Source organism: Scedosporium apiospermum, assembly GCF_000732125.1.
Source record: "Scedosporium apiospermum strain IHEM 14462 chromosome Unknown SEQ_SAPIO_0090, whole genome shotgun sequence".
Classification (NCBI taxonomy): Eukaryota; Fungi; Ascomycota; class Sordariomycetes; order Microascales; family Microascaceae; genus Scedosporium; species Scedosporium apiospermum.
In genome coordinates this window covers 1,271,968-1,298,364 of record NW_015971791.1, presented here as the reverse complement: position 1 = coordinate 1,298,364, position 26,397 = coordinate 1,271,968, and the positions used below count along the sequence as shown (strand labels likewise).

Genomic DNA, 26,397 nt, shown 5'->3' with positions numbered 1-26,397 from the left:
CGAAATTCGTTAGACAGTTATTTTAGGCCTATCCTCCTATTATCTAATATAATGCCCTCTGTGTCAACATCAAACTTTACTTAAATGGCGATACGCTTCAAGATACGATGAACGTATCAAAGGATTTAGAGGATTTGGCCACCTACGTCCTCGGCATGGGCTCGGGGCACGATCTCGCGCGGGCGTATTTCGTGGGCAGCGGGAGCGAAGCTAACGAGGCGGCGCTGAAGATGGCGAGGCAGTATTTCGTCGAGAAAGGATACATGGGCCCGCAAGCATTTCGTGGCGAGGAGACAGGCATATCATGGGAATACTCTCGGAGCCATGACTGTCTCGTCCAACTTGGCTCGGAAGGTACCATATGAAGATATCCTCATGACGGACGTCTCATTTGTTAGCCCCGCCTACGACTACCAATACACAAGAGAGGGCGAGACGGAAGGGCAATTTGCCGCGAGATTGGTGGATGAAGTGGAAGCCGAGTTCAAGAGGATCGGACCGGAGAAAATTGTGTCGCTTATGTAAGTGCCCACCAGGCTTGAACGGCGCCAGAGAGGAGGATGACCTGCTAATCGTACGGTTTCAGAGCTGAACCGGTCGTTGGTGCGACGTCGGCCTGCGTCGCCGCCCCTAAGGGCTATTTCAAAGGTATCCGCAGACTCTGCGACAAGTACGACAACCTCCTTCACTTGGATGAAATCATGTGCGGTGTTGGTAGGACGGGTTCCTACTTTGCTTTTGAGCAGGAGGGAGACATCTTCCCCGACATTGTCACCATCGGTAAAGGTCCGGGGGGAAGGTACATTCCCATCGCCGCCATGCTCGTAAGTCGCAAGGTCGTCGAGGTGATACGACGGGGAACCTCTGCGTTCAATCATGGCCAAACGTTCCAGGCGCATCCGGTTGCGTGTGCGGCGGGGCTGGCGGTGCAAGAAATCTTGAGGAGGGACGGGCTCGTCGCGAGGGCTAAGACGATGGGGACGACGCTCGAGAAGCTTTTGAGGGAAGCATTCCGGGGATGTAAGTACGTGGGAGACATCCGCGGGAGGGGGTTATTCTGGGCCCTGGAATTCGTCCGTGACAAGGAGACAAGGGAGTCTTTTATCCCTTCCGTCAGGTTTGGACCGAGGGTGCAGCACACCGCATTCGAAATGGGCGTAGCCGTGTATCCTGGCGTGGGGACGGTTGACGGGCTAAGGGGGGACCACGTCCTAATCGCACCTCCGCTTAATATCTCGAGCGAGGACTTGGGAAAAGCCGTGTCGACGATTCGGAAGGCATATGGTAAAGTGGAGAGGGATTACGACAGTGTGGTATATAAAATTTAGATGTGGGAATGGCTCAAGCAAGTTCAAAACGTTTCAAATCAATGAAGAGATAGATTAGACACGCATTTTGTAGACCGAATAACATCAGGTATTTTCAATGTTAACTCCCCCTAGAGCATATGACATGGGGTTCGTTACTTAAAGCCTAATGCAGATAAGTTCGTACCGTCCGCGTTACCCTCCCACTGAACGCCGTCGAACCCGTAAGGGAAAGCCCGCTGCTCCCCCCACAGAGGCCAAATATCGTTCCAGTCGCTCGCGGGGTCAGGAAACACAGGAGAATTCAAACCCCAGCCGGAATGTGGGTGTGAATTCGAATGCGAGAGATCCTGAAGACTCATAGCTGCGGCAACAATATTATCCCCATCCAACGAAATAGGACCGCTGATATCCTCTGGCGGCCCATCCTCGTGCGGGTCACTGGGGAGCCCCGTCGTCGTCTCGACTCCTGCAGCCATCGTCTTGGTGGCAGTTGCGTCCGCGGTAGCTGAGCTCGGCGATATGCCCGACGAGTCATGCATGGACGATTCGAGAGCAACGAAGTCATCGCGAGTTTTACCTTGATACTTTACCCGGTCCCTACTCGCTCGCTGATATAGTGACTGCGTTTGGCAGATAGTATCCCACCATCCCTGGCCCACCCGCCGCCAGTGGGCCCGGAAGCGATCCAAGTATGCTAGGTTCGCGTCGCTGTCGGCCTTGGAGGAGCCTTCGCTCCGACCGAGGTTCATGCGCGGGAAGCAGCTTACGTAGATGTTCATGGTGGCGGCAGAGAATGTGCAGAAGGCGGCAAAGGGGGTAAGGAATGGAGTAGAGGCCGAGTCCATGAGGCGAAGGATCGAGGTGAGGTGGGATGCCGAGGAGAAAAGCTCGTCGGCGCGGGTTGACCACCAGTGCAAGAGGGGGTTCTTGGGGAAGGAGTGGAGGATCGACGGGGCCTGATGGCTCCGAGGTGGGCGTGGGGAGGAAAGGAATGTATTCCCTTCCTAAAATAGTAGACTAGAAGACTGGTTAGCGGTTACTATTTAGCTGAATACGTTGGGCTTTTCGCCCCCGCATGCAAAGCTATATGCACTGAGGTATTGAAAAGAAGGATAACAGAATATAAGGAAGGGCTAAGGAAGGCTCGGGGGGGTTTGATCACCTGACATAGTAAATAAGATTGATGTACGCAAAGGCGTATCCTTGACCCAGACTGACGTGGGCTTCGACAGTAGTGTCGGGGAATCGAATCCGACTCCCATGGGTGCTTCGCCAGGCCTGCAACTGACCATGCAATGAACTCCACAGAGATCCGGCTGCCCAGGGGACCCCACCAGCCGAGCATAAGTCCTCGCGACGTCGACCGCCAACAGTGATCCACTTGAGGATTTGCGCCCAAATTTCGTAGCCCTGCAGTAGAAGCCGATAGTAATCGTCAAGGTCGTTGCACACGGCGGCCCTCCCATCTTCCCCGGCGGGGCATGGTCGGTCTGGAGCGTGGCCGAACGCGAAGTCGCGCTGTCCAACGGGCCAGCAGATTTCCATGGCGTCCAGGGGAAGTGAGAGCGGTTGAGGTTTACCACAGACGATGAGACGGTCCATGACGTAGCAACTCCAAAAGGTGCGGTTTAAGCATTCAAGTTGGAGGTCTGAAAGATCTCCAGACTTGGACATTGTGTGCAGCAGCTGCACCATTCGCGTCGCCATGCCTGGGGAGCAACTACTATTTAGCGCAACCGCGTGGTTGATAAAGTGGACAGTAAAAATTAATGAAATAAACCGACCACTATATACCCAGGCCCTATATGCCCGGCCATTGCCCCATTCGTACATGGCGAGAACCAAGAGTGTCTGGACGGTATGCCTGTCGGGCAGATCAAACACGGAGATGCGGGAGATGGCCGGCGCGGCGTAGCTTTCGCGGCAGTGGATTTCTTCCGTCATTAGCGGGGCGCACAAAGCCACGATGCCTGAGCACAGGGCTTTGAGTTTGACCCTGTAATTCGAAGGCAGTGACAGATCCGGGCCGTTGACACCATCGGCAACTGGCTCCTCCAGCTGCTGTAACTCTTGCGTGAAGCTCGGCATATGCAGGAAGCCGAGCTCGGGAAAGTGGGTCACAAAGACGGCAGCGGCCCTGCGGACTAGAGGGACAAACCCGATATCCGGTTTATGGCCCGATACTGGTGCCAGTGCCACGGTGGAGTGGTGGCATCTTCTTGATTTGTCGTCAACATTGGGCCAGGACCGCTGTTCATCTCCGGGCTTGGTGGATCCAATACGGCGTCGTCGGTGGTTTGTTTGATGGGATCTATGATGGCGTGTTGGTTCGGACAACCACAAAACACACACACACACACATGAGGCAAACGTAATGAGAGGTGGGCCTTGTCCCAACTTACCTCACGGGTGACTGTGGTGACTGTCTGCATTCCAGGACAGGCCTGGAAAGGACGCACTCGGCCGTCGCGTCGCGCTTGGAGCAGCCACGGCAGGGTGGTATGCCATCGTGGACGCACTTGATCTTGGCCTTCCTTCGGCAAAGGGAAAACAAAAGACGTTAGCGAGTCGGGTAGAGGGTCGCTTTGCAGTTGGAGAATGATACCAGCAACTCATACCTACAACGGGCACAAGCGATCGTTGTGCGAACCATGGCTTTGTTTCTTTCTTGGATTTTTTTAATTTAATTTCTTTTTCTTTCAATCTTTTTACTATTATTATTGTTATTACTCCCTTGCCCTAGTCCGACTGGGCTCCACAACATCGGAGCTCCAAAATCCGGGGCCCCGCGTTTTGGGTCGTGGCTCGCTTACACAAAGTAGAAGAGGATTCGCTGAGTTCTGGTTGTCTTCGTGGGGAAAGTAAGAAATGGGTAGGCCGTGCACGGGGTGCGGGCAAACCTAATCGCCCAGAATTGAAAGTAGAGTGAAGAGTGGGGCGTGGTTTTCGGGTTTCGCATCTAGGGGGAGGGGGCTTCGCGTTTGCTTTAAATACCCGAGCTCAGAGCCGAAAAGGTGGAGATTGAAGCTAGTTTAGTGGGAAAAACTGACATGCTTTCACTGGTTGCTTATCTGTGGGGAAGCAACCCAAATATAGGAAGAAAGCTAAGAGGTTCCCGGGCCATGCGGCAGGTCTGCATCTTGCTCCTATCGGCATCTCGGTCTTGTGATAGGGAGCAGGGAGCAGCGTCGCGTCTGCATAGTTAAGTATTCCTTCGGAACTTCGATTCGGGAGAAGTCGACTTGTTCAGTCTTGGATGCTTTGGTGAATAAAACAGCCCAAACCCTTCGAGGTTTTTCAGCTTTTATATTGTTCAGTTTCCCGGCCCAGTCTCACGCATTTCAATACCAACCTCTTCCTGTCCTTGCACACAGGCTTGTATAAATCCAACGAAAAGAAGGAAGAAAAATCAGTGATAATGGGCGAGCACATGTTCAAGAAGTCTGCATCAGAGGAGAAGGCCAACGCTGTCGACGAGGTTGAGGTCGTGGACAAGAAGGCCGACCTGGGCCTCCAGTTCATCAACCAGCATGGTGGTGGAATCGAAATCACCGAAGAAGAGGACCGTCACGTTCGACGAAAGCTCGACCTCTTCCTGATGCCCATTGTAAGGCCATGAACCATGAAACTCAAAATCAATTAATTTTTATATGGTACCAGATACTAACACTATAACACTATTCCCAGCTCATGCCGACCTTCGGCCTCCAATACCTTGACAAAGTGACCATCTCCTACGCAGCCCTCTATGACTTCCGCTCCGACCTCAATCTTGAGGGCCAGCAGTACAGCTGGGCCGTCTCTCTCTTCTACGTCGGCTACCTAGTGGGCGAGTTCCCCGCCAACTACCTCTTGCAAAAGCTCCCCATCGGCAAGTTTGCCGCCGTGAACCTCTTCATCTGGGGTGGCATCGTCATGCTCTGTGCCGTCGCCAAGAATTTTGCCGGCATCGCTGCCTTGCGTTTCCTTATGGGCTTCTTCGAGGCAGGCATCCCCCCTTGTTGGATCTACATTACCGGCATGTTCTACAAGGCCTCCGAGCAGGGCGCCAGAACCCCGGATGGTACTTCATGGTCGGCGTGGCCGCCATTGTCGGAGGATTGCTGGGATACGGAGTCGGCCACATCGAGACGGCCGTCAAGAAGTGGCAGTTCGTCTTCCTCATCTGCGGCGGCTTCACCGTCCTGTGGTCCGTCGTGGTGTTCCTTTGGCTTCCCGACACCCCCCTCAACGCGAAGTTCCTTAGCGACAGGGAACGCGCGGTGGCTATCGAGCGCGTGCGCCAGAACCGCACGGGTATCAAGTCCACCGAGTTCAAGTGGTCGCAGGTCGCCGAGGCTTTCCGCGACCCTCAAGTCTAGATCTTCGCGTTTTACCAAGGGATCAGCATGATGCTCAATATCGGTGGGAGCTTCTTGCCCCTCATCATCCGGGACATGGACTTCACCGGCATTCAGACCACCCTCCTGACCCTTCCTGTCGGCGCCGTCGAGTGCGTAGCCATGGTCGTCGCTGGCGCCCTGTCCTCATGGTGGGGTGACCGAGGCCGCTGCGCCGTCATGTTGATCATCGGGACTCCAACCCTCGTTGGATGCATCATGCTCAAGGCTCTACCTCAAAGCGCCACATGGGCCCGCGTGTCAGCCGTCTGGCTCCTCGTCTGCATCCCTGCCGCCTACGCTATCCTCCTCAGCCTCATCGCGAGCAATGTAGCCAGCACCACCAAGAAGACCACCACCATGCTCTTCTGCTTCGTCATGTTCTGCGTCGGCAACATTGCCTCACCTCAGCTCTTCATCTCCCACGAGGCGCCGCGGTACGAAACCGGCCTGCGTGCCATGCTCGTCGCAATGGCCTTGTGTATGGGTCTGACGGCGTTGATCTGGGCATACTATATGTACGAAAACAGGAGGCGCGACCGCATCTTGACCGCCATGTCTCAGGAGGAATTAGATCTTATGGCACAGGATAACGAGGAGTGTATGGACAAGACTGATTGTGAGGATTCTTTAAGGTTTAGGTATAAGTGGTAATTGGGAAGAGGCTAAGAGGGCGGTGAGCTGAGGATACTTGGACCGGGGAGTCTCTTAATATTCGTCAGAGGTAATTATCCCAACAGAACGTGCCAGAGGTTTCGGATGGAATGGTGCCATTAAGTTCATGCCAGTGCTATGGAGAGCTATTATTTTAAATATATATGTCTAGAGTACGGGCGGATATTCCAGCGAAAGAATTTGAGTCGTGGGAACCTCTTCGGCTCTTCGAAGCTGACACAATTTACACGGCAGATGTGACCTAAAGCCGTTCGATCATACCTTCTCAACGAGTCGCTTCACCTCATTAAGATCGGTGCTCCTTCTTTGCTAGCTAGACGACCCTAGACCAGACCGCTGTTGTATTAATGCACTTGATGTATGGGGCTGCAAAGGGCGCCATACTGAGAGTAGGCTCTCACCGGGTGGTGGTGGCGAGTATGTCAGAGGAAAATTCAACCTCAGCAACGAATGAGAGAACATTGAAGTGTTGAGGATTTATTCGTGGTGTAGCCCCAGTATTCTGCATCGAGGGCAGTGTTACTATCAATCTAATCAATCAGATTTATAAAGATGGTCGTACTTCACATTACTGAACAAGGCATATGTAGCCTGTTCCTCGCAAACTCCAACGCGAACAGCTAACTGTCCGTTCCGTCAGAAAATAGAACAAGTGCTGGCGTGACAGTAAGTTTACGAGACATAGCATGGCACCACGGAAGGTTATTCCGAAAAACGGAATCACTCTACAAAAATAGTAAACCCATAAAGAATAGGTAGACTTTAATTCGGCATTAAAGCTAACTCTCAATTACAGGAGGTAAAGAGGGCACCATTCTTGATTTGAAGACTTCATCTCTTTAGCCTTCGCAGCCGGCGGCCTAGGTCTCTGAATTCCCCCCCCCCCCCCCCCCCCCCCCCCCCCTTTTTACATGTAACACTTTCCCCGAGAGGCCGATCATGCTGCACCGACCCAACCGCGGCTCGGTCTTAATATGTGGGGAGAATCTGGGGCAACCCCACACGATTCACCGGAGAAAGTTACCAAGCTGGAAAGCTACCGAGCAGTCGGTCAAATAAGGAGGGCCCCTGTTATGGGGTTAGCAGGTCAGATCGTCGACGTGCACTTAGAGACCCGATTAACTTAAGGAATGGGGAGTAGTTATACGGACATTACCATCTTAAGACTTCACAAGTAACATATCTGTATCGGGACAGTACTAGAAAGGTCAGTGGTGGGACAGGTATGGATAATCTCCCGCTAAATTGGCCCAGAGCCTGGCAGCCACGACACCACTCGTCGTTGCTGATCCTGTTGGAGTTTGCTTTCCACGCTGCAGATTGGGTATGGTGTGAGAGCGTCTACCATTCTGCTAGGATCCTTGAGACTCTTAACGGCGATAGAGCGAATAAGTAAACTGGGCGTGCATAATCTCAGCTATTGGATGCGATCTCGTCGGTTATTCCAAGGCTGTCGCCCGCAAACTGGAGCGTGGGCGGTCGGCGGGCTCAAATTACATGCAAGGTGCAACGAGGTCTAATTTAGAACCGTTCCCAAGCCATGGCCCAGGAATAGGAAAGACGAAGACGAATAACCAAACACAAATTCAAAAGACATATTGAGTCGCCTCACCTCCATTATACTGACGGAAAGTCGTTTCCGAGCCAAAAATTTGCCCGGAATTTCCCATTTACTGTAAATCTGGCGCCGTCCGCGGCGGAGGAATGGCTATTAGCTTAAGCGACACGGGCATTCTGGCACGATCCTTTGTCGCTCTAATATTGACTCTGCTCAGATGCACCGGATATCATCCCTATTAGAGAGAATGGAGCCAAGTTCCCATGCAGCCATCACTCATTGCAGTAGCCACAGAACCAGGGGTATTTCTCGCCTTACCCGGATAGTACAAAGATAAAATCGGCTATCACGATGCTGAATTATCCATCGATGAGGAAAAGTGAAGCGGGAAGCCCTGTCTCGGGGACTCTCGATAGTATCGGTCACCAAGATCGCCCGCATGCGGAGTTTTATGATCTTTCGGTCCCCAAATCTACTGCAGATGTTGCTTGATCCCTAGGAATATTGCTTCTAGCTAATGGCGGTTGACATCGCGCATAGTGTATTGGATCCTAGAGTCCCTAGGGTAGAGGTCAAGGTTCCTGACCAGCTCATCGGCAATTCAAATCAAGAGGTTTTCTTGGTGACGCCGTCACGAGTTCTTGCCGTGTAGTAAGCAATAACAGACTTCTCAGTGTTAATAAAGAAAGCAGGAAAAACCACTACTACAGCCCAAGCAACCGCATTCGAATATCCAATGCGGACCAATTAGCTCTCGGCTGTTTTCCGAGTTTTGAAGTCCTATCCTCCATACCCAGTGTCGGATTGGAACGTATTGCGACACTACCAATTGATGTTGGCCTCTCCGCATTGCATAGGGATGCGAGTTAAAATTACCAAGACCTTTCTGCTTTCGGTAATCCTGGTTTGCGGGCGTGCGTTCTGATGATGTGTTCCTCCTCGGAGACGACTTTCCTTTTTCGTGACCTTGGCGACATTACCGAAATAGGCATGTAGGAATGGAGCTGGCTGGAATGGAGTAGCGTGAGCTCGTCCGGGGTTCTCCTACGACAACGTGCTACGCCGAAGGGGATCTACGGGCTGGCCGACCCGGCACCCATGGCGGGAGGGAAGCCTGACTCGGTATTGCATTGAGAATAGACAATGCAGGTCCGGGTGGGCACGAACGAATGAGATTCGTCGATCAACCCAAATTAAATTTGACATGGCCCACAATGTCCTTTTTGATCGGGAATTCCAGTTGCAGAGAGTTGCCTTTGTATCCTGCATGCTATTTTGGGAGCGCGATACTTTTCCCAATCTTCTTTGCACGTGGAGTAGCATTCTGCAACTAACCATATAAAGGGGGCGGGATCGCCGGTAGCGAAGATATCGCAATATGAGCAGGGCAGGTATTACAGAGAATTCTCGTCTACTGGGTAAGGCTACCTGACCTGGGCGCGATGAAGACTTTTGGAGCTCTCTTATTCGCAGTCATCTCTCGCGCCACGGCGCTGAGCATCGCCGAGATAAACGGCAACCGCTTTATCTCGCCGTACAACGGCCAGATAGTCAGCGACGTTGAGGGACTTGTTACCGCCGTGAGCAGCTCTGGAATCTACCTTAGATCGATCCGCCCAGACAAGGATGCAGCAACGTCTGAGAGCTTGTTCGTCTACGGCAGCAGCGCAGCGAAGAAGGTGGCCGTGGGAGATATTGTGACTCTAGGCGGCAAGGTCTCGGAGTATCGGTAAGTTTCCGTTGCATTGGCTAGTAAGACAATCGAGCGGATTAGGGATTAACAAGCTCGTAAATACAGATCGAGCGTCGACTACCTTTACCTTACCGAGCTCACCTCTCCCCAAAATATTACCATTGTTTCCTCTGGTAACAAGGTCAAGCCCCTTACCATCGGGAAGGACACCTCGCCCCCGCCGACTCAACGCTTCTCCAGCCTAGACAAGGGCGGCCTCTTTGGTGTGCCTAATAATGTGTCTCTAATTTCCGTCGCAAACCCTAAGCTCAACCCCAAAAAGTACGGAATGGACTTTTGGGAAAGCATTATGGGAGAGCTGGTCACCATTAAGGGTGCCTATGGAATCAGCCGCCCGAACCAATACGGGGATGTCTGGGTCCGGGGAGACTGGAAAGTCACCGGTAAAAACAAGCATGGGGGCTTAACTATGTCCGACGGTGGTATGTATCCCCATTGTTGCACCTCGTGAAGATCCTGAAATAGACATGAGCTCGGGAGGGTTGCTGAAGGCTCATCAGGCTTACTTCATGTCTAGACGCCAATCCCGAAAGCATTGTCATCGGCACTCCCCTCGATGGCAGCAAGAACCCCACGGATACGAAGATGGGCGACTACTACGGCGACATCACAGGCGTCGTCTCCTACGCCTTCGGTTTCTATCGCGTTCTCCCTCTTGCACACATCTCCTCGCAGCGTAACTCCTCCGCTGAACACGGTGCTGTGAGTTTCACTAGCAAGGGTTCTTGCAAGGGTATCACCATCGCCGACTACAATGCGGAGAATCTCGCCCCGACAAGTAGCCATTTCCCCTTAGTTGTCGACCAGATCATCAACAAGTTGCGCATCCCGGATTTGCTATTCCTCCAGGAGGTTCAGGATAACTCTGGCTCTAAAGACGACGGCGTCGTCAGCGCCAACATCACACTCGCCACCCTGACCGACAAGATTTTCGAGGCTAGCGGCGTCCAATACGACTTTGTCGAGGTTGCCCCTGAAGATGGCAAGGACGGCGGCCAGCCCGGTGGCAACATTCGCTGCGCCTACCTCTACCGTCCCGACGTCGTGGAGTTGTACAAGCCTAACCAGGGAGGCAGCCTCGACGCCAACGAGGTCCTGGCCGGGCCATCCCTCAAGTACAATCCTGGTCGCATCGACCCCACCAACACGGCATGGGAGGATAGCCGTAAGCCCCTGGTTGCTATGTGGCGGGCTGTCAAGGGCGCTAAGAAGCCCTTCTTCACTGTAAATGTGCACTTCACTAGCAAGGGTGGATCTACCAGTCTACATGGCGATGCACGACCTCCAGTTAATTTGGGGGTTGTCCAGAGAACGGCTCAGGCGGAGGCCACTGCTGTACGTTCCATTTTCGAAACGAAACGGAAGGAAAAAAAGACTAACAGTGTCAATAGAACTTTATTGCCCAGATCCTAAAGAAGGATAAAAAGGCCTACGTCATCGCGGCCGGAGACTTCAACGAGTTTGTCCAGGTGCAACCCCTCCAGGTCTTCCATGATAAGTCCGGCTTGACAGATCTCGATGAAGTCGCCAGGATCTCCACCAATGAGCGTTACACGTACCTCTATGACATGAACAGCGAGGCTCTGGATCACATGTATGTGAGCAACGCCGTCGGTTGTGGAGGAGTCAAATACGAGCACTTGCATCTCAATACCTGGCAGAACTATGACGACCAGGTGAGCGACCATGACCCCAGCGTCGCGAGGTTCTCCCTTTGCTAGAGGATGTTGTCGACATGCGTTGCACGAATGAGAATTCCTCTTTGCCGACGATTGTCCGAAAGGGTACGTAATTATTCATAATTAGACTCAGTATAATAGTATTTCATTTCCTTCTTGCTTCTATGACTCAATAGTTTCTTTTTTTACAGAATAATATTCTACTTCTTATGGCCTTGCTTAATCCAGAGTGACTATGTAACCGCATGCCTCCTTCAGAAGGAGATCACAGATTGTCGCAAAGACACCGTAAGGGCACTTAACCCATATAGCAGCGGATAAAAGAATTAACTTAAAGAGGGACTGGCAGTGACATCACGGCATTCGGCTTCGGTTCAGGCCAGGAATGGAATATTATTACAGGGTAAAAGAGTATCAAAATTTCCTTTTGTGGTTTTCTGCACTTATTTACTTTCCGGAAGCAAGTCTACCAGGCGCAGGCACTTGAAGCACAGGCGCTGAAGCCGGGGTCAAGGCCGCGGGCTATTTTCAAGTGCAATGATCCCATGGCCTAGTGTCGCTTGGCTCGTCGTTTCTTTGAACCGCTAGGATGGTACGCGAACTGTCGTGATAAATAGGCTTGTCCGTACATTTTCATACTAGTACGAAGCCTTTTCCGTAATAAGACACCAGTCAGTGATATGCGTCCAGGTCTCCGGTTCCTAGGACACTTTTTATTAGATCTAAAGTTTAGAATATGGACAAAATATCAAATAAGTCAAATGTCATTCACCCACCCTAGCTTCTTACCAGGTCTGCTGGGGTGAAGGGATTAGGAAGGTTCATGGAGACGTGGCGTGGTTTCTACGGACAGCTCGTTCGTAGAAAAATCGGGTTAATGCGCCGAAGGTTCCTCTTAGACCATACATTTCCCGGCTGGAGGAGTCAAATAGTGTTCTGAGCCGAGCCTCTCTCACCGCTTCAACATATGTTCGTTTCTACTGCCACAGTTGAATCCTTGCGATGCGAGGATGGCAGCCCTCAATAACTATGTCTCTATGTGACCATCAGTGGCCTTCAGCCATAGGTCTTCAAGGCAACTGCGCCGAAGGGAACATAATACGAAGAAAGCAGTCTCATTGACTCATCACCCTTAGCGAAATCTACACCCAGCAAGAGCAGATCGAATAGACCGCACTTCAAGTCGATATCGACGTTAAAGACAGGCAACCTCCGAGATTAGATTGTAAATCTCGAAAATTGGTAATCCTATAGATAGCAAAGAAGGTGTTCAGAAGTGAAATCCAGGTCATTGGTCCCTCGCCTTTTTCTTTCCCTTTTCTTTCTTTTCTTCTTTTTCCCTTCTTTTTTCATGGCACTTGTAGACAGTTGTTGTCACATGAGTGAGTCTATTTGCCCCTGATGAACCAGCCACGATTTTCCTTCAGCAGATTTCTCTTCGAGACATCATTGTGCTTCAATCTTCAATCCTTCAGTACCCCACAAACGGCGGGCTGATTTCATCCAAGATAACGATGGCTCTATCAAAGCAGTCATGGCTCCAGCAGCGTGTGGTCACCACCGCGCTGTCGTCAATCACCCTCTCATCACACCAATCGCGCTGCTTGGCCTCGGCCCAACGATCTCTGCCCGCGGCATATTATCGCGGAGGCACATCTCGAGCCATCTTTTTTAATCGGGATGACCTCCCAAAAGATAAAAAGGAATGGGACCCGATATTTCTGGGCACGATTGGCAGTCCCGATCCATATGGACGCCAGCTTGATGGGCTAGGCGGAGGCATTTCGAGCCTCTCCAAAATCTGCGTGGTGGGCAAGTCGGACGACCCGGAGGCCGATGTCGACTACACTTTTGTCTCCCTTGGTATCTGTGACCCCAGTGTGGACTACTCCAGCAACTGCGGTAATATGTCGTCAGCCGTGGGACCCTATGCTGTAGACACAAAAATGGTCCGGCCGACATTGAGGAAGGGCAAGGGCGACGTGGACCTGGCTACCGTTCGCATCCGCAACACCAACACAGGGAAGCTGATCCACGCCACGTTCCCCGTTGTCGACGGCGAGGCGGCCGCGTCTGGCGACTTTAGCATCGATGGCGTGAGCGGCACCGCTGCGCGTCTCCAGCTCGATTTCATTGACCCTGCGGGCTCCCGAACGGGCAAGCTGCTACCAACAGACAACGTTATAGACGAAATCGACGGCGTTCGTGCCACGCTTATCGATGCCGCGAACCCGTGTTGCTTCGTCCTGGCGTCAGACCTTGGCGTTTCCGGTACCATTTCCCCAGCCGAGATCGATGCCGACAAGAACTTGCTCGCCCGGCTGGACAAGATCCGACGGCTAGGCGCTGTTAAGATGGGTCTTGCTGAGACCGTGGAAGGCGTACCCGGTAGCGTGCCCAAGATCGCCCTCGTCTCTGCCCCCCAATCTCCATCCTCGGCCCACATCGTCGTCCGCGCCATGTCCGTTGGACAGCCGCACAAGGCCATCCCTGTCACCGTCGCGCTAGCCGTCGCCGCGGCGTCCAAGATCCCTGGTAGCACCGTAGCGGAGAACGTAGTCAAGGCCGGGGATGGCGAAGATCTCGGTCTCGTAATCAACCACGCCAGCGGGCAACTAATGGTATCCGCCGAATGTGACGAGCAGGGCTATTTGAGCCGGGCCAGTGTATTCAGGACTGCAAGGAGATTGATGGAAGGAAGAGTCTTCTGGAAATAATGTACAGGCGGTTAATGTATATCTAGAATAAAAGTGTTGGCCTAAGGTTTATTATAGTTAAAAGTCTGTTTCCAAAGAGATACAAAGGTACCCTTATCATCATTAAGGGAACGAGGCTGTTGAATAACTTTACTCAACGTTCTTGTTCGCCTCGCAGAGTTTAGTTAAGCTGGGCCCATCGATCGCGAGAGATTTCGTAGTTGTGATACCTGAAACGCGAAACACGAGAGGAATACGTCCACCCATGCTCTTTTCGCCAACTGATTTCATAAAACCTCTATTCCAAGCACTAGAACGATGTGTTCCTAAAAGAAGATCGGCTACTGGTGTCCAAGCTGTCCGGGCCATGAACACACGGTACCGTGTACCGTCGGCCTTTTGTTAATACCTGCTTAGGTGCGAGCGGTGAAGGCATTCTCTAGATTGGGGAACATGCTTGCTAGTTCCTCTTCAGTGACATTCCTCTGGATCCGATTGCCAACAGTGATGAGGCCGGATGCGCCCGGCACCGATGTTAGACAGTGTCAGTAGTACAAGGATAATGACCAAGGCCAGGGTTCCAGTGCTTGTCGCTTGCCTCGTGGTCGTCTCCTTTGACTTTCTCACCAGTATTATTTAGGGTTGGCGATTTTCGTTCACCCCAGACCACAACGACAAGATTAGTCTTCGTTATACCACTGCGTTCTTCTCCCCTCCCAGTATTTCCATCCCTCTTCCTCGCCGTCGTGTCTGGTGGTAGCCCGCGCAGCTCTCTCCGGGTTTGGGCCCTCCGATACCCCATCCCCGCCGAATCGAGCGCGAACCTAGTACGACAGTACTTTACCTAATGATCAACACTGAAGAGCCTTGGTGAAGAACAAGGCATGGTTCTCCAGTTCCATTTGAACTTGGAGGGCTGTGTCCCAGGTGCCGGTGTCGGTGCCCGGCAGTAGGCGTTGCGGGAGAGCACTCCGGGCCCGGAAGCCTTTGTAGCGGGCCTTAATTTCATATGCTTTCAGATCTACAGGACGCGTAGTGACGACCTTATCCGTACGTGGGTGGTTAGAGGGTTGGACCTTACCTTGTCTAGCAATCAAAGAGGGGACGCTGAAGTATTGTTGGATAAAAGCAGCATCGACGCCGATATCTAGCCGTGGATCTCGGTGGTGTCGGTTTAGTGGCTCTGGCTTTCAAAGCATTGCACTCGCCCATGGCCCTTGGGGCGTATTCGTATCCCTTTTACCACTCATGGACAGGCGTCGAAGACATTTTGCACTGGCAACACCTCCGGCCCCGGCGCCATAAGCAAGACTTCCTTGAAAGGACATGGAGGGATGTGGAGGTTTAAAAAAGAGAGGGAGTATCCTTGGACAGAATGTAGCTCTGCGCCACGGATGTCCTCCTGCGAGGAACGTCTCAGCCGTGCTTTACTATCTTAACTAATACGTTGGTTAATAGAGCAACACCGTTCGGAGGATGTGTCAATGTGGGGCACGACCTTTGCCTGACAATAAAATAATATCGGTGATCGAGGAGATGCATTGATCACATAATTCTCGACTAAAGGGAGACGAGAAAAGAAGAAAGAAAAATGAGAGGAAAACATAGGAATAACCCTTTAGAAACCTACGAATCTACTACACATGACAGCAGGATTTGAACGCAAAGTTCAACTAAATCATGGCTTGGGTTACTTGATGCGGGGGTTTGTTGTACCGATGCTGACGTGAGTCATGATGATGACTGTGTTGGCGTGGTTGGACTGGTTCGTGAGGAGTTTTGACCCTCTCAGCAGGGCGGGAAAAAAAACGAAATGTTCTCTCTTCCGTCCCCCTCCCCACCGCCCTTTGTCCTCCAACCAACCACTCTGGGAAACACAACAGCTGCCACTGTTATTCGGGCATTGACTTGAGGAGGCGTTTGGCGAGTATGGCATCGAATCATGCTCGGAAAGTAGACTTAATCCCGTGGGACTTCAAGTCTACGGAACAAGTGAGGCGGCTACATGATCAGAGGATAGCCTGTGGCTGGAGAGCTGAGGAAGTCCCTTCCTGGGTCGAATCGGCGAGCAATGGTGTGAAGGCCTTCTACTGGGTGGTCAGTCGTTAGTATAATACCTGGCAGAGCACGCATATTATTAGTGCTAAAAAGTTATATCAGGTTCTCTCAGATGATGTCCCTGACCGGGAAACTCTTCTTGCAACGCACATTGCGAGATACCCCGAGGTCTGTAGATACGCGGCCCCAAACTCAGTAGTTGACCTTGCTCACGCTGCACAGGAGGCATTGCCTTTGACGGACACTGCGAGCGAGGTTCGCCTCGTCCTCCGAGCGCCAAGTCAGTGCCGATTCACTCCTATCGGGCACGTCGCGTTGGGTGTCCACCCACCCGATGAGGATGAGAAAATCGGCCTCCCGCGCTCGGGAGTTACTTGGCTGCACCAGCTGTATATCTCATACGCCTTGCAAAAGGGTGGGCTGGGGGTAGCTGCGATGTCGAAAGCCGAGCATCTCGCCAAGCTCGATCCATTCAATGCATCAATCATGGCACTCGACACTCTAGCCAAGGAGATGCAGATGGACGATTCGATCCAAAAGATTGTGTATGACGATAGGGGCGTCCCACGACCGCTTGTAAGTCTGCTTGTTCCCGTAGCTTATAAATAAAAACCTCGCGGTGATCCATTCCTGACCCCATATCTGGCAGAAAGCAAACGAAGATTGGTATCTCGGGTTAGGCTATGAAGTGACGGCGCGGACTAACGAAGGGTATATATATAAACATCCCAATGGGGAAATTTCATTTGAGGTTATTTTCATGAAAAAGATGTTGCGCTAGCCCTGGATTATAGTTGGTCGTCTGCTTCGAAAGGCGCAGTAGATCTAATAGACTTTTAGAAGAAACCAAACACAAGTCGACAAGCCACCTCGGTCTTAAGGATGGCCGAAGAGTAGACTCTACTTCCGACAATCTTTGAGGACAAAGGAAGCGCAGCAGAGGCGGCGTATCTCACGATATTTATTAAAAATGTCGGTGCGTGAAAATGGGAAAACAGAAGAAAAGAAAAGAATAGAGAAATAGAAATGAAGTAAAGAAAAGCTAGAAAGCATTATGAATATATTCTATATATCCTCAGTGAACTCCTCTCAATCACATTAGGCTGGTAGGGAAAGTTCACACCTATACAGTTACAAGATAACAAATCCGTGGTGAGTGGAGATTCTATTTGCTGTCTCCTTCTAGCTTACTATTAAAACCAAAGCACAGTTACAACCGCACAACCTCGGTCTCTGGCGTTATGGCCCGAACTCACTCACCATCCTTCTTCCTCCTGGCATACTCGTCTTGTGGGCAGCAGTACAAGACGATGTTCGGCTCGTCACTATACGCAATGGTCTCCCCCTCCTCACCGCCACCAGCGCTCATCCAGCTTGACGAGTACACGAGCATACCAGCATCATCCCGGTAGGCCCCGTCCGGTACTTCTACATCTTCACCAGTTGAGGCGCTGGCTTCCTCCTCACGAAGAGGATCCGGCTCAATGTAGACGCGCGGCAAGGCATCTCCATACATACATCGGATGAAACCGTTGATGAGGTCACCTTTCGTTACGCCCTCCTTGTTTTCAAGCACAATATTAGGTTCCACATCCGGGTGGCAGCATGGGCAGTTCAGTCCGTGTATGGCGTCGAACAACGTGACAGTAAATTTGGGGACCGGTGGGCTCGTCAAGTACTGCGGGATCTGGGGATCGGCCAACATAGAGTCTCGAAGGCGAGCGAAAATATCGTGCCAGTAGGTCTGGAAGGTCGAGGGCGAGGAGGGGTCAAACGCCGGGCTAGCGGAGAAGGCTTCTCGCGTAGTTTCCTGAATGGCATCAACGGCATCATGCCACTTCTCAACAATGGGCTCTTCCTTGTCGCCCGAACTCTGGTTGTCAATCGACTCTTCCCTTCTTGTGTCGTCTTCCGTTGTGGAATACTGTCTCAGTGATGGCGACATGCTGAATGCCTGTGGTTGAAAGGTAGGGATTGGAAGAGGACGAAAGTCGCGGTCAGATGTCAAAGCCCCAGTTCTTCTTCCTAAATACTTTCCTATTGTTATTTGTGTGTCCCTGCTTATGTGGTTTATTTTAGCCTTGCAATTTGACTCACCCGCCGACTGACGCGGTTGCCTAAAACAACAAACGGACGTTGGCTCGCCCCAACATTGCACACACGTGGTCGGATCATGTTCAAAAGCCTGCCTGTGATATCCTCCCTGCAGGTATCCAGCGCTGAGTAGAAAAACACGTGTCGGCGCATTTGATGTGGGAGGCGAGACTGGACAAACAGTGTTGTTCGGTGACAGGAGCGATCATGCGGCCAGGCATCAGCCACACAAGCCACACAATTACCTGGTTCTTCTGAGTCTTCGCTCTCACCATTCAGCTTGGATCAAGTTTCAAATGGTCGGTTTACTTCATATATAGCCATTGTGATGCTTCAGCCGTTCATTCTCGGCCTCCAATTCCCTCATCGTGGGAGAGCCTTCAAACACATTCCCTCCTCTACAACGATTGTGACGATGCAATTGGGGAGCGAGGCGGCGCTGGGCACTTGTGACCGAAACTACCTGACGCAGCTCTTCCCGTGGACTTCTCTTCATAAACTCGGCTTTCGGATTTCACTATTGCGGAACGTTCTCTTTTGCCCGGCCTCTCGGATCCTCAAGAGAAGTTGTGGAAGGTGTGGTGCAGTATCTTCTTGGATATTTTAGACGTTTATGTCGGATGAACGGCATCTCCTCTTAAGTCTTGACGAGCGGTAATTGTTGCTGGCGGCCCGGATACATATGACCCAACGGCGGTAGCGTTGGATGTATAAAGAATGCCTCCTCCGTTGGTGCCGAAGCCCGCTTCAGCACAACTTCAAAATGCATCGACGAATGAAAGGTCCGTAGCATTCGAAACAATTATATCAACCAGGGAAAGAAAAGAAGGGTATCTTGTATGATTGTCGCCGTGCTTTTGAAGAAACCGCTCGAAAGTTGGGCAGTTTTCTGAACTCAAAAGGAACGATCTTAGATAGTTTCCCTAGTCATCACACTCGAGATACATCGTCTGAAGGTCGATTGAATTCCTGTTGGAGTACCTCCACAGTTCGATCCGTTGTTGCCATATAAATATATATTCATGCGAAAGTCGGGCCTTGCATTTTGCTAACGCCAACAGATCCAGCGGAGCTCGACTGCACCGGGTGGCTGAGACATGATGAAAGAGATAACAGCCGAAACATGATAGATAGGTAACGGTATATTATCTCATGGGAAAGAGGTAGTACAAGCTGTCAACCAGGTTAAGATATGAAGTTCATGCTACGATAGAAGAAACCGCTGTTCCGTCCCTCGTCAGGTATTGAACTTCTAATAGTACCTCTACCAAGGTGGCTGGCTCTAGCTCCCTTGACAGAGTGGGAAATGTCCAGTCGCCTTGCTCAACGACATACAGTCCCAGCAGCAGAAATCTACTATAGAATATAAAATACCACAGGCATAGCGAGGGGACACAAACGGTCTTAGATGTTTGCATTTGAGGAGTATTTCTTTTATTTTTTTTTTTTTTAACAAATATTTACTTATAGATAAAAGGTGGTTAATACCTAGATGTACGCTACCATTTCTCTCATAAACCGCGTAACATTTTCTGAGACGCTTTGTTACCAGCCAATCTAGAACTTGTTTTGGTTCGCATTCTCCATCAACATGGTAGAGTCGGGCTTGTACTTCTTTGGCGCCATACGGACGTTGTACTCCACATCAAGGACAGCGCCGTTGGGCTCATTCTGAACAGGCTTGAAGTCCAGAAGCAGATCATCCTTGACGGCACACACGGTATCAGTGGCAAGGTAAGGGTCATCCTTGGGGTACAGCTGGGCGGTGACACCGATGTAGTCGGGGTGGGTGACCATCATGTGGATGTGAGCGGGGCGGTAAGGGTGGCGGCCCATGATCTTGAGGAGCTCAGCAGAGGGTCCGGAGGTGTCAATGGCGTACTCGGTGGGCTTGAGGCAGTAGAACCAGAACTTGCCGTTCTCGTCGGTGCGGAACTTGCCACGAAGGTTGTGGCGGGTCTGGTTCTCAGGGTCGAAGACGTCGTACTTGCCGTTGGTGCTGGCCTGCCACATGTCGAAGACGGCACCGGGAATGCCCTTGCCGGTGTCAACGTCCTTGATAACACCATGGAAGAAGGTGAGTTCGCCGTCCTTGGGCATGTTCTGGACTACGCTGCCACCGAGTTCGCGGAAGGGAGTTTCGGGGGACCAGAAAGGTCCGAGAATGGTGGAGGAGGTAGGAGCGCGGCCATCTTCGAGAACGAGGCTGTGGTTGATTTCGTCGACGAGACTGCGACGAGAGCTGGTCAGCGATTGATCCGAGGAGGAGGAGGAAAACAGACAAAAATAATTGTTAAGGAAAAACCGATGAATTGCGGGGCTCCTGTCAACTGCCGTTGCTGCAATTGGCGACAATGGCAATAATGACGGTTTGGGGTTGGGGGTCGATGACGTAATTTAGGAGGGGTGACAAAGTGAGGGGAACATGCATTCAATTGTAAGGGGGAAGGGGGACCAGGGGGGGTTGATGGTCGGACTCACGATTCGATGCCCAGAATATCCATTACCCTCCATGTCTCATTGCGGTTCTTCTCATAGGCCTGACCAAGAGCGTTGATGTAGTTGACACCGAGAACCCATTCGGATTGCGTGAGCTCAACCTCGCGGCAGAAGTCGTGCATGTGCCTAATCAGCGAAGTAAGGATCTGTCGATGTCTGGGCTTGGTCTCGGGAGCCATGAGGTCAATAACATGTTGCGTGAAGTTGGGGTCGAATCTGCTCGCGGCAGCGTTGGCGTCGGTGGTGCCGTTGGTCGCGTTGGAAGCCATAGTGTTGCTTTTTTTTTTTTTTTTTTCTCTTTTTGGATTTTCTTTTTTCTTGAGTTCGGGGAAGCTAACAACGAAGTATTTTGATTGGGACTTCAAAGATCGTTTTTTGTTTCGAGTGGATGAGTTGGAGAGGTGATGATGGATGTCTGGTTAAACTTCACTGGTATCAGGGTCGGGAACCTGGGGTCTTCAAGTATAGATAAATTACACAGAGGGGTCCCTCTTCTGGAGAAGCAGACATGAGCTTGATTGAGGTCGGGTCGGTATGTGGGCACGAATCGTACGACGGAGAGAGAATGGACGGCAGTAGTGTTCGGCACGGCAATTACAGGCGGGGTGGGTATTTTTTGCGCTTATTATGCCTACCATCCTAGTGGAAGTTCCTGGCAAAGCCCGCGCCGAGTCGCGACGGAGAAACAGCAAGGAGGGGAGCGAGCTCCATCGAACACTGCTGCGGTGCACGCTAAGAAGGGCTGATGGGACCAGGCACATTGGGCGGGTAAGGTCTCGTGGACTGGAGTCTGGATTGACCAATCCACTACGTCGGAGGAACGGGGGGATTGGGGTTTTGCAGGCCACGAGTCGATTGGCCTGGCCTGGCCTGGAAGAACCCCACCAACGTCGCAAACAATTGAACTTCCCATGACAATGGAGGGCCAGGCCATGGTCGCAAGCTCGCGTTTTCGCGAGTCGGCGCAAGAGGTGGGGGGCTGCTTTGTGCACTAGGTCAGGCCAGCAGCCACGCGCTAGCGCAAATTCGAGACTGCCGACTCCAGTCCGAGGGGCAAAAATGCAAAGCCAACGGAAGAGCTATCGGCAAAAGAGGAAGAGCAGGGAACCAGGGCAAAAAGTGAGCTAATCACAGATGTGGCTTTACAAACAGCGTCCCTTGCAGCAATGCATGTTTTGACGTCAACCACGACCTCAACATTACTACATCAAATCATCGGCCAAAGATTAAACGTCAATAATATTGCTTTCGGCGTAATTGGACCAACCATGACCTAAAATTTGTTCATTAGCATTGCATTCGCGGTTGCCCTTAACATGGATACCAATTCATCTCAAGGGAGCCGTGAAGATCCCGCCCTGGACTTCCGCTTCATACGATCCCAGCAGAAACTTTGGCCGCATAGGATCACCATCTCACGTGTTCCGTCTCCGTGATGTTCCATTACAGCGGGGGCCGCCTGGGATATTATCAGTCACGGTCGGAGTCGGGATTCGGCTACTAATATCGTTTGATACTGCCAGTTGCCCTTACACACACACTCTCTCTCTGTGCATCTGTCTCTTCGGCTTTCATATACCTCCTGATCCATGGGGTCTTGTTCCGGCTGCTTCTCCCCATGGCGCACGTCTTTTGAGTCCGAAAAGAACAGAAAGGGTGGGGCGCGGCCAGAAGCTCTCGTTTCTCTACAGACTCGACAGACCTGCCTGCTTAGCGTGGCTAGAACAACCATCTCGAGTGGGAAGTGGTGTGAAGTCAAGGCAATGCCGTCCGAGCCAGCTGCGTGGTCTTTTGCATCTTTCACGAAAGGACGAGCGTGTTAGGATCACATAAAGCCCGCGATACCACTGATCTAATTACCCTTTCTTCCTCTCTTAGGCTCGGTGACTAGTACTAGTACTTCGGACTGCGAGATCGAGCCATCTAGCAATTATATTGTGCTGTCAGTCCACGAGGCGCTAGGCTTGCCGTATTCCTTTCTAAGAAGGCTCATCTGACGTCGACCCTTGTCAGGGAGTCCCTTGGTAGAACTGATTATTCGCAATATCGCTCGTACATGATGGCGCTAGTCTTGGGGGATATGGGGGGGGCCAGACACGCCGGCAGAAGAGAGAGAGAAAGTGTCCGCAGACGGTAATAGCGCCAACCTACCCTCATTGGGCCACTTTCTTGAGGCAGGAGCTTGGTACAGATGTGGGGTTGAGGGGCTAGACAACGGCCCAGGCCACCAAGCGCGCGATTAGATCCTGCAGGCACAGCGACGGGTCACTACCAGAGAACCCTGTCGTACAGACCATTGGACAGGGTGATATTAATTGGTTGCGCCCTGGAACCGTGCCCGCTGTGGGTTTAATTTCCATCCACTACCTAAACCGTTGATCCTTGTTCGTCTTGCCATCTACTGTTTTGCAGAAGGCACACCAGTGATCGAAGTGTATATCAGACGGGCACGGTTTTGGGAGATGAAACGATAACAAGGCCTATATCTGGTTATTAGCCGAAGCCTCTGCTGCCGCATTATGCTAAAGTTGTGCTAAAGTGTACAACACTAGGTGAACGGCCACCGAGAGACAACCCTGGAAAGATGTGCCCTTCTAAACCCCTCTCGAGTTCAGTCAGTTTTGGTCATCGATTGTGGGTCGGTAAGTATCTCCGATCTCGTTCGATTGCCCAAGGTACTGCTAGCGGTCGCCATTTTATAACTGATACTTCCAGGACAGCTCCAGCACCGCTGGTGACGTTTTTCGTCTCCCCTTCTAACAACCGGGAGAGTTGGTTGGAAAAGTCATATTGTGAATTATCCCGCTCCCCTATTATAGCATCAAAAGCCCGTTTTTATTGTTAATGGATCTTTTTCGACCAACTCCTGTCTAGACTCCAGACAGTGCTGTCGTTAACTAGTGGCTTTGGCATTACCATTTTTCTTGAAGATTGCCATCCCGGGATCAATAATCATGGGACTGGTTGATAGGGTTCGGCTATCCTTAACTTCATCTTCCAGGTGTTATTATTCAAGATCATCATGTTTGTCACCACTAATCCAGGTCTCTGCCTCTCTTGTTGTCTTTTGTGCCATGTTGAATAACCCGAATTCTTCGATCACGATATGCCCAATTATCGGACTTCAGTCCAAGCCAGGGCTGCAGTCGACTCAAAAAGTGTCAAAATCCCAGCTCAGGCCCAGCTCAGAGGAAGCTTGGGGAACCGAACCAAAATGCCGGCTTCTGTGGGTCGACAGTGGACACCCCACCTACGACCACCCACCATCAACGGTCTAACCGCCTCCCATGCCGCATCCACCACAGAGGCGGGGCAAGGTAAGGCGGTTTATGGTGGGTTGGGTGGGGGGCCGGGTCACAACGCGGGCCACCGGGGAAATAGGCTGTCGATCGGGGAAATAGGACTAGAGTGAGAGAGAAATGATGGGAAACGCACAAGCGTCAACGTTCTGTCATCCGAGGGGATATTTTGCGTGGTTGTTGAAATATCCAATGGGCATTCCTTATCTAAACGGTCGTTTTACTTCAGATGGGGACAAGACGTATGCGGCTCAGGTCGGGAGCAGAATGAAAAAAGACCCAGCGGCAGGAGGTGACACGATTCTCCTTCTCAGTCTTGATATAAGAAGTGTCCATGTAAGTTGTTGATCTCAGAGGAATATTGAAATGATGTGAGAGACGGAGATAGGAAGACGCGAATATCTCCTCTCATCTCTAATGGACAAGCTATGAAATACGGGGGGACCGAATGAGCCTTGTAAACGTTGATTCTTTTCCCGTTGTACGCCTTCGGAGACGCCAAGCTTGTGGATATTGATTGACATCAATTGAACGGAAATGTGGTGTTCTATCCTGCGGTACAATTCATCATCACCGGTGCCTGCAAACGATGTAAGGGACTTGCAATTCATCCTCTTCTCCGTCACCTTCTCCGAACCCGATTTTTTTTTCTCCTTTTCTTTTTCTCGGAATATGGGCTGACTTTACGAAAAAACAACTAGAGATCAAAAATCTATCTGAGATTCCGGAACAATCAATGGATATATACGCGTTTATCGCTTTCGCGGTCTTACGACGTTCGGGACAGCTGTCGGACGACGATGAGAGATTCTTAAGCTTTGTCCGAGGAATATCGGCTATATTTGATGGAACCGACGTGATGGAACGGGATCAACCCGAGTATGTTCAAAGTCGACTCCGGAAGGAGACGGAGCATCTCCGCCGGGGGGGGCTAAAGAAGTTACGATCGCTGGGTCATGCCTAGGCACGATAAATATGAGAAACTGGGAAGAGAAAGAGATTCACTACCTTAAATGACCCAGTCTGGGGCCATGCGGTACGAGCAGAGTGGAATCGCCAAGGTCACCAGCGATTCATGAACGGAGCGCAACCAGAGGAGAGGCGTTACATGCCAGGGGGAACTCTCATTTGAATTGTCGTCTTTACCTCGTTTATGTCTTCGCATATTCTTCTTCCTAATTAGTCAGTTCATAAGGAGTCAATTGAAACAGCTCTGCCTCTCGACAGCCATCAAACTTCGTGAGAACAATGAGTCGAGGCGGGTGGCACCCGGTTAAAAAAAAAAAAAAAAAAAAAAAAAAAAAAAAAAAGAAGGGAGTGTCACCAGCGGATTCCTTCCTCAATGATCTCGTCCAATTTCCTGCGCCACATCCGAGGCATAATCCTTCAGGAAACGAACGTCTCGGTGTCCGTCAGGACGATATCTTTAATTTCGGGAATGCTGAAGTAGGTGAAGATTATACCGTTCACTCGGAACTGGCCAAGAGGAAGAGGGCTCCGTTGGTGATGTTTAGTATCCTCATGTAAAGGGCTGAGCAGGCGATAAGGAGCCGGCCTATCCATTGCGCGCAGGTCGCGAAGACAAAGAAAGCAGGCGGATCGGGGAGGGAAGGGCGGATTTCGGCACTGATTCAAGTAAAGTGGGAGTTGAAAACGAATCGTGACAGTAGGTAAGAGAAGATCAAAAGAACTCACTAAAAGGTTTAGGATATGCCATGGAAATCTCTAAAGCTCTAGGTCACGACGAAGTGACGTTATAATGATTCAACACGCCTCTTTATGCAAAGAGCTTGGAGGGCTCGCGGGTTGGTGTTTAGGAAGCTTTATATAGGCGCTGCCACAAAACCAATGGAAGAATGTCTTTATGTTAGCCTATATTAATAGAAGCTTTCATGTCTGTTAGGTTTAAGGTGGCAGGTAGACGACTTTCAATACCCTTGCTTGCCACGATTTTGTTTCTTTCTCTCGTCAAGAAATCGAGGGACGGCTCTCAGAGACGACATGTGAGACACCATATGCATTGGGAATTTCGCATTTTAGTGAGGATAGAGCCGCATCTGGCGGACGGTGCCCATTCCATGGCATGTGAGTGTAAATGTGTCCATGGCGCTTGGCATGTGCAGAGCTTAGATGGGTGGGCTAGGTCTTAGAGAGTGTTGCCCGCTAGAAAAAGGGAAAGGAAAACTTCTGATGCCCACATTCATGTTCAGCCTGGTGTGCATTACGCCGTATCTTATGCTCGCGGGGCGTGCTACACTCGAAGATCGACAGCTTTGGGTGCAATGGCAGCTGCCGAGAGTGATTGTCAGAATCTTCCCATAGCGCTACCCGCTTTAATAGCTTATACGGGTGTGACCTACTCCGATTAACTCCGATCTTGATTGTAGTATTTAGTGT

At 51.2% G+C, this 26,397-nt stretch overlaps 5 protein-coding genes and 3 pseudogenes across 5 annotated transcripts; 5 read left to right on the top strand and 3 right to left on the bottom strand.

Annotated features, from left to right (window-relative positions):
- Window positions 1–107: 107 nt before the first annotated feature.
- Window positions 108–1,328, top strand: SAPIO_CDS4210 (uncharacterized protein; the record flags this gene model as incomplete). Its single annotated transcript, XM_016786813.1, has 3 exons — window positions 108–241; window positions 399–521; window positions 587–1,328. The coding sequence occupies 3 exons, from the start codon at window positions 108–110 to the stop codon at window positions 1,326–1,328; spliced, it is 999 nt and encodes a 332-aa protein (XP_016643789.1).
- Window positions 1,329–1,462: 134 nt separating this feature from the next.
- On the bottom strand, window positions 1,463–3,963 carry SAPIO_CDS4209 (uncharacterized protein; the record flags this gene model as incomplete). Its single annotated transcript, XM_016786812.1, has 4 exons — window positions 1,463–2,314; window positions 2,529–3,621; window positions 3,713–3,844; window positions 3,929–3,963. The coding sequence occupies 4 exons, from the start codon at window positions 3,961–3,963 to the stop codon at window positions 1,463–1,465; spliced, it is 2,112 nt and encodes a 703-aa protein (XP_016643788.1).
- A 765-nt stretch (window positions 3,964–4,728) lies between these two features.
- On the top strand, window positions 4,729–5,671 carry SAPIO_CDS4208 (uncharacterized protein; the record flags this gene model as incomplete). Its single annotated transcript, XM_016786811.1, has 3 exons — window positions 4,729–4,917; window positions 4,998–5,373; window positions 5,427–5,671. The coding sequence occupies 3 exons, from the start codon at window positions 4,729–4,731 to the stop codon at window positions 5,669–5,671; spliced, it is 810 nt and encodes a 269-aa protein (XP_016643787.1).
- A 75-nt stretch (window positions 5,672–5,746) lies between these two features.
- On the top strand, window positions 5,747–6,343 carry SAPIO_CDS4207 (annotated as a pseudogene; the record flags this gene model as incomplete).
- Window positions 6,344–9,364: 3,021 nt separating this feature from the next.
- SAPIO_CDS4206 (uncharacterized protein) lies at window positions 9,365–11,396 on the top strand (the record flags this gene model as incomplete). The annotated part of the gene is made up of 4 exons (XM_016786810.1): window positions 9,365–9,651; window positions 9,721–10,097; window positions 10,193–11,010; window positions 11,067–11,396. 4 exons carry the CDS (start codon window positions 9,365–9,367, stop codon window positions 11,394–11,396), a joined length of 1,812 nt encoding a protein of 603 aa, XP_016643786.1.
- Window positions 11,397–12,868: 1,472 nt separating this feature from the next.
- SAPIO_CDS4205 lies at window positions 12,869–14,071 on the top strand (annotated as a pseudogene; the record flags this gene model as incomplete).
- A 3,289-nt stretch (window positions 14,072–17,360) lies between these two features.
- SAPIO_CDS4204 lies at window positions 17,361–18,053 on the bottom strand (annotated as a pseudogene; the record flags this gene model as incomplete).
- Window positions 18,054–19,759: 1,706 nt separating this feature from the next.
- SAPIO_CDS4203 (uncharacterized protein) lies at window positions 19,760–20,970 on the bottom strand (the record flags this gene model as incomplete). The annotated part of the gene is made up of 2 exons (XM_016786809.1): window positions 19,760–20,432; window positions 20,684–20,970. 2 exons carry the CDS (start codon window positions 20,968–20,970, stop codon window positions 19,760–19,762), a joined length of 960 nt encoding a protein of 319 aa, XP_016643785.1.
- Between the last annotated feature and the right edge of the window lie 5,427 nt (window positions 20,971–26,397).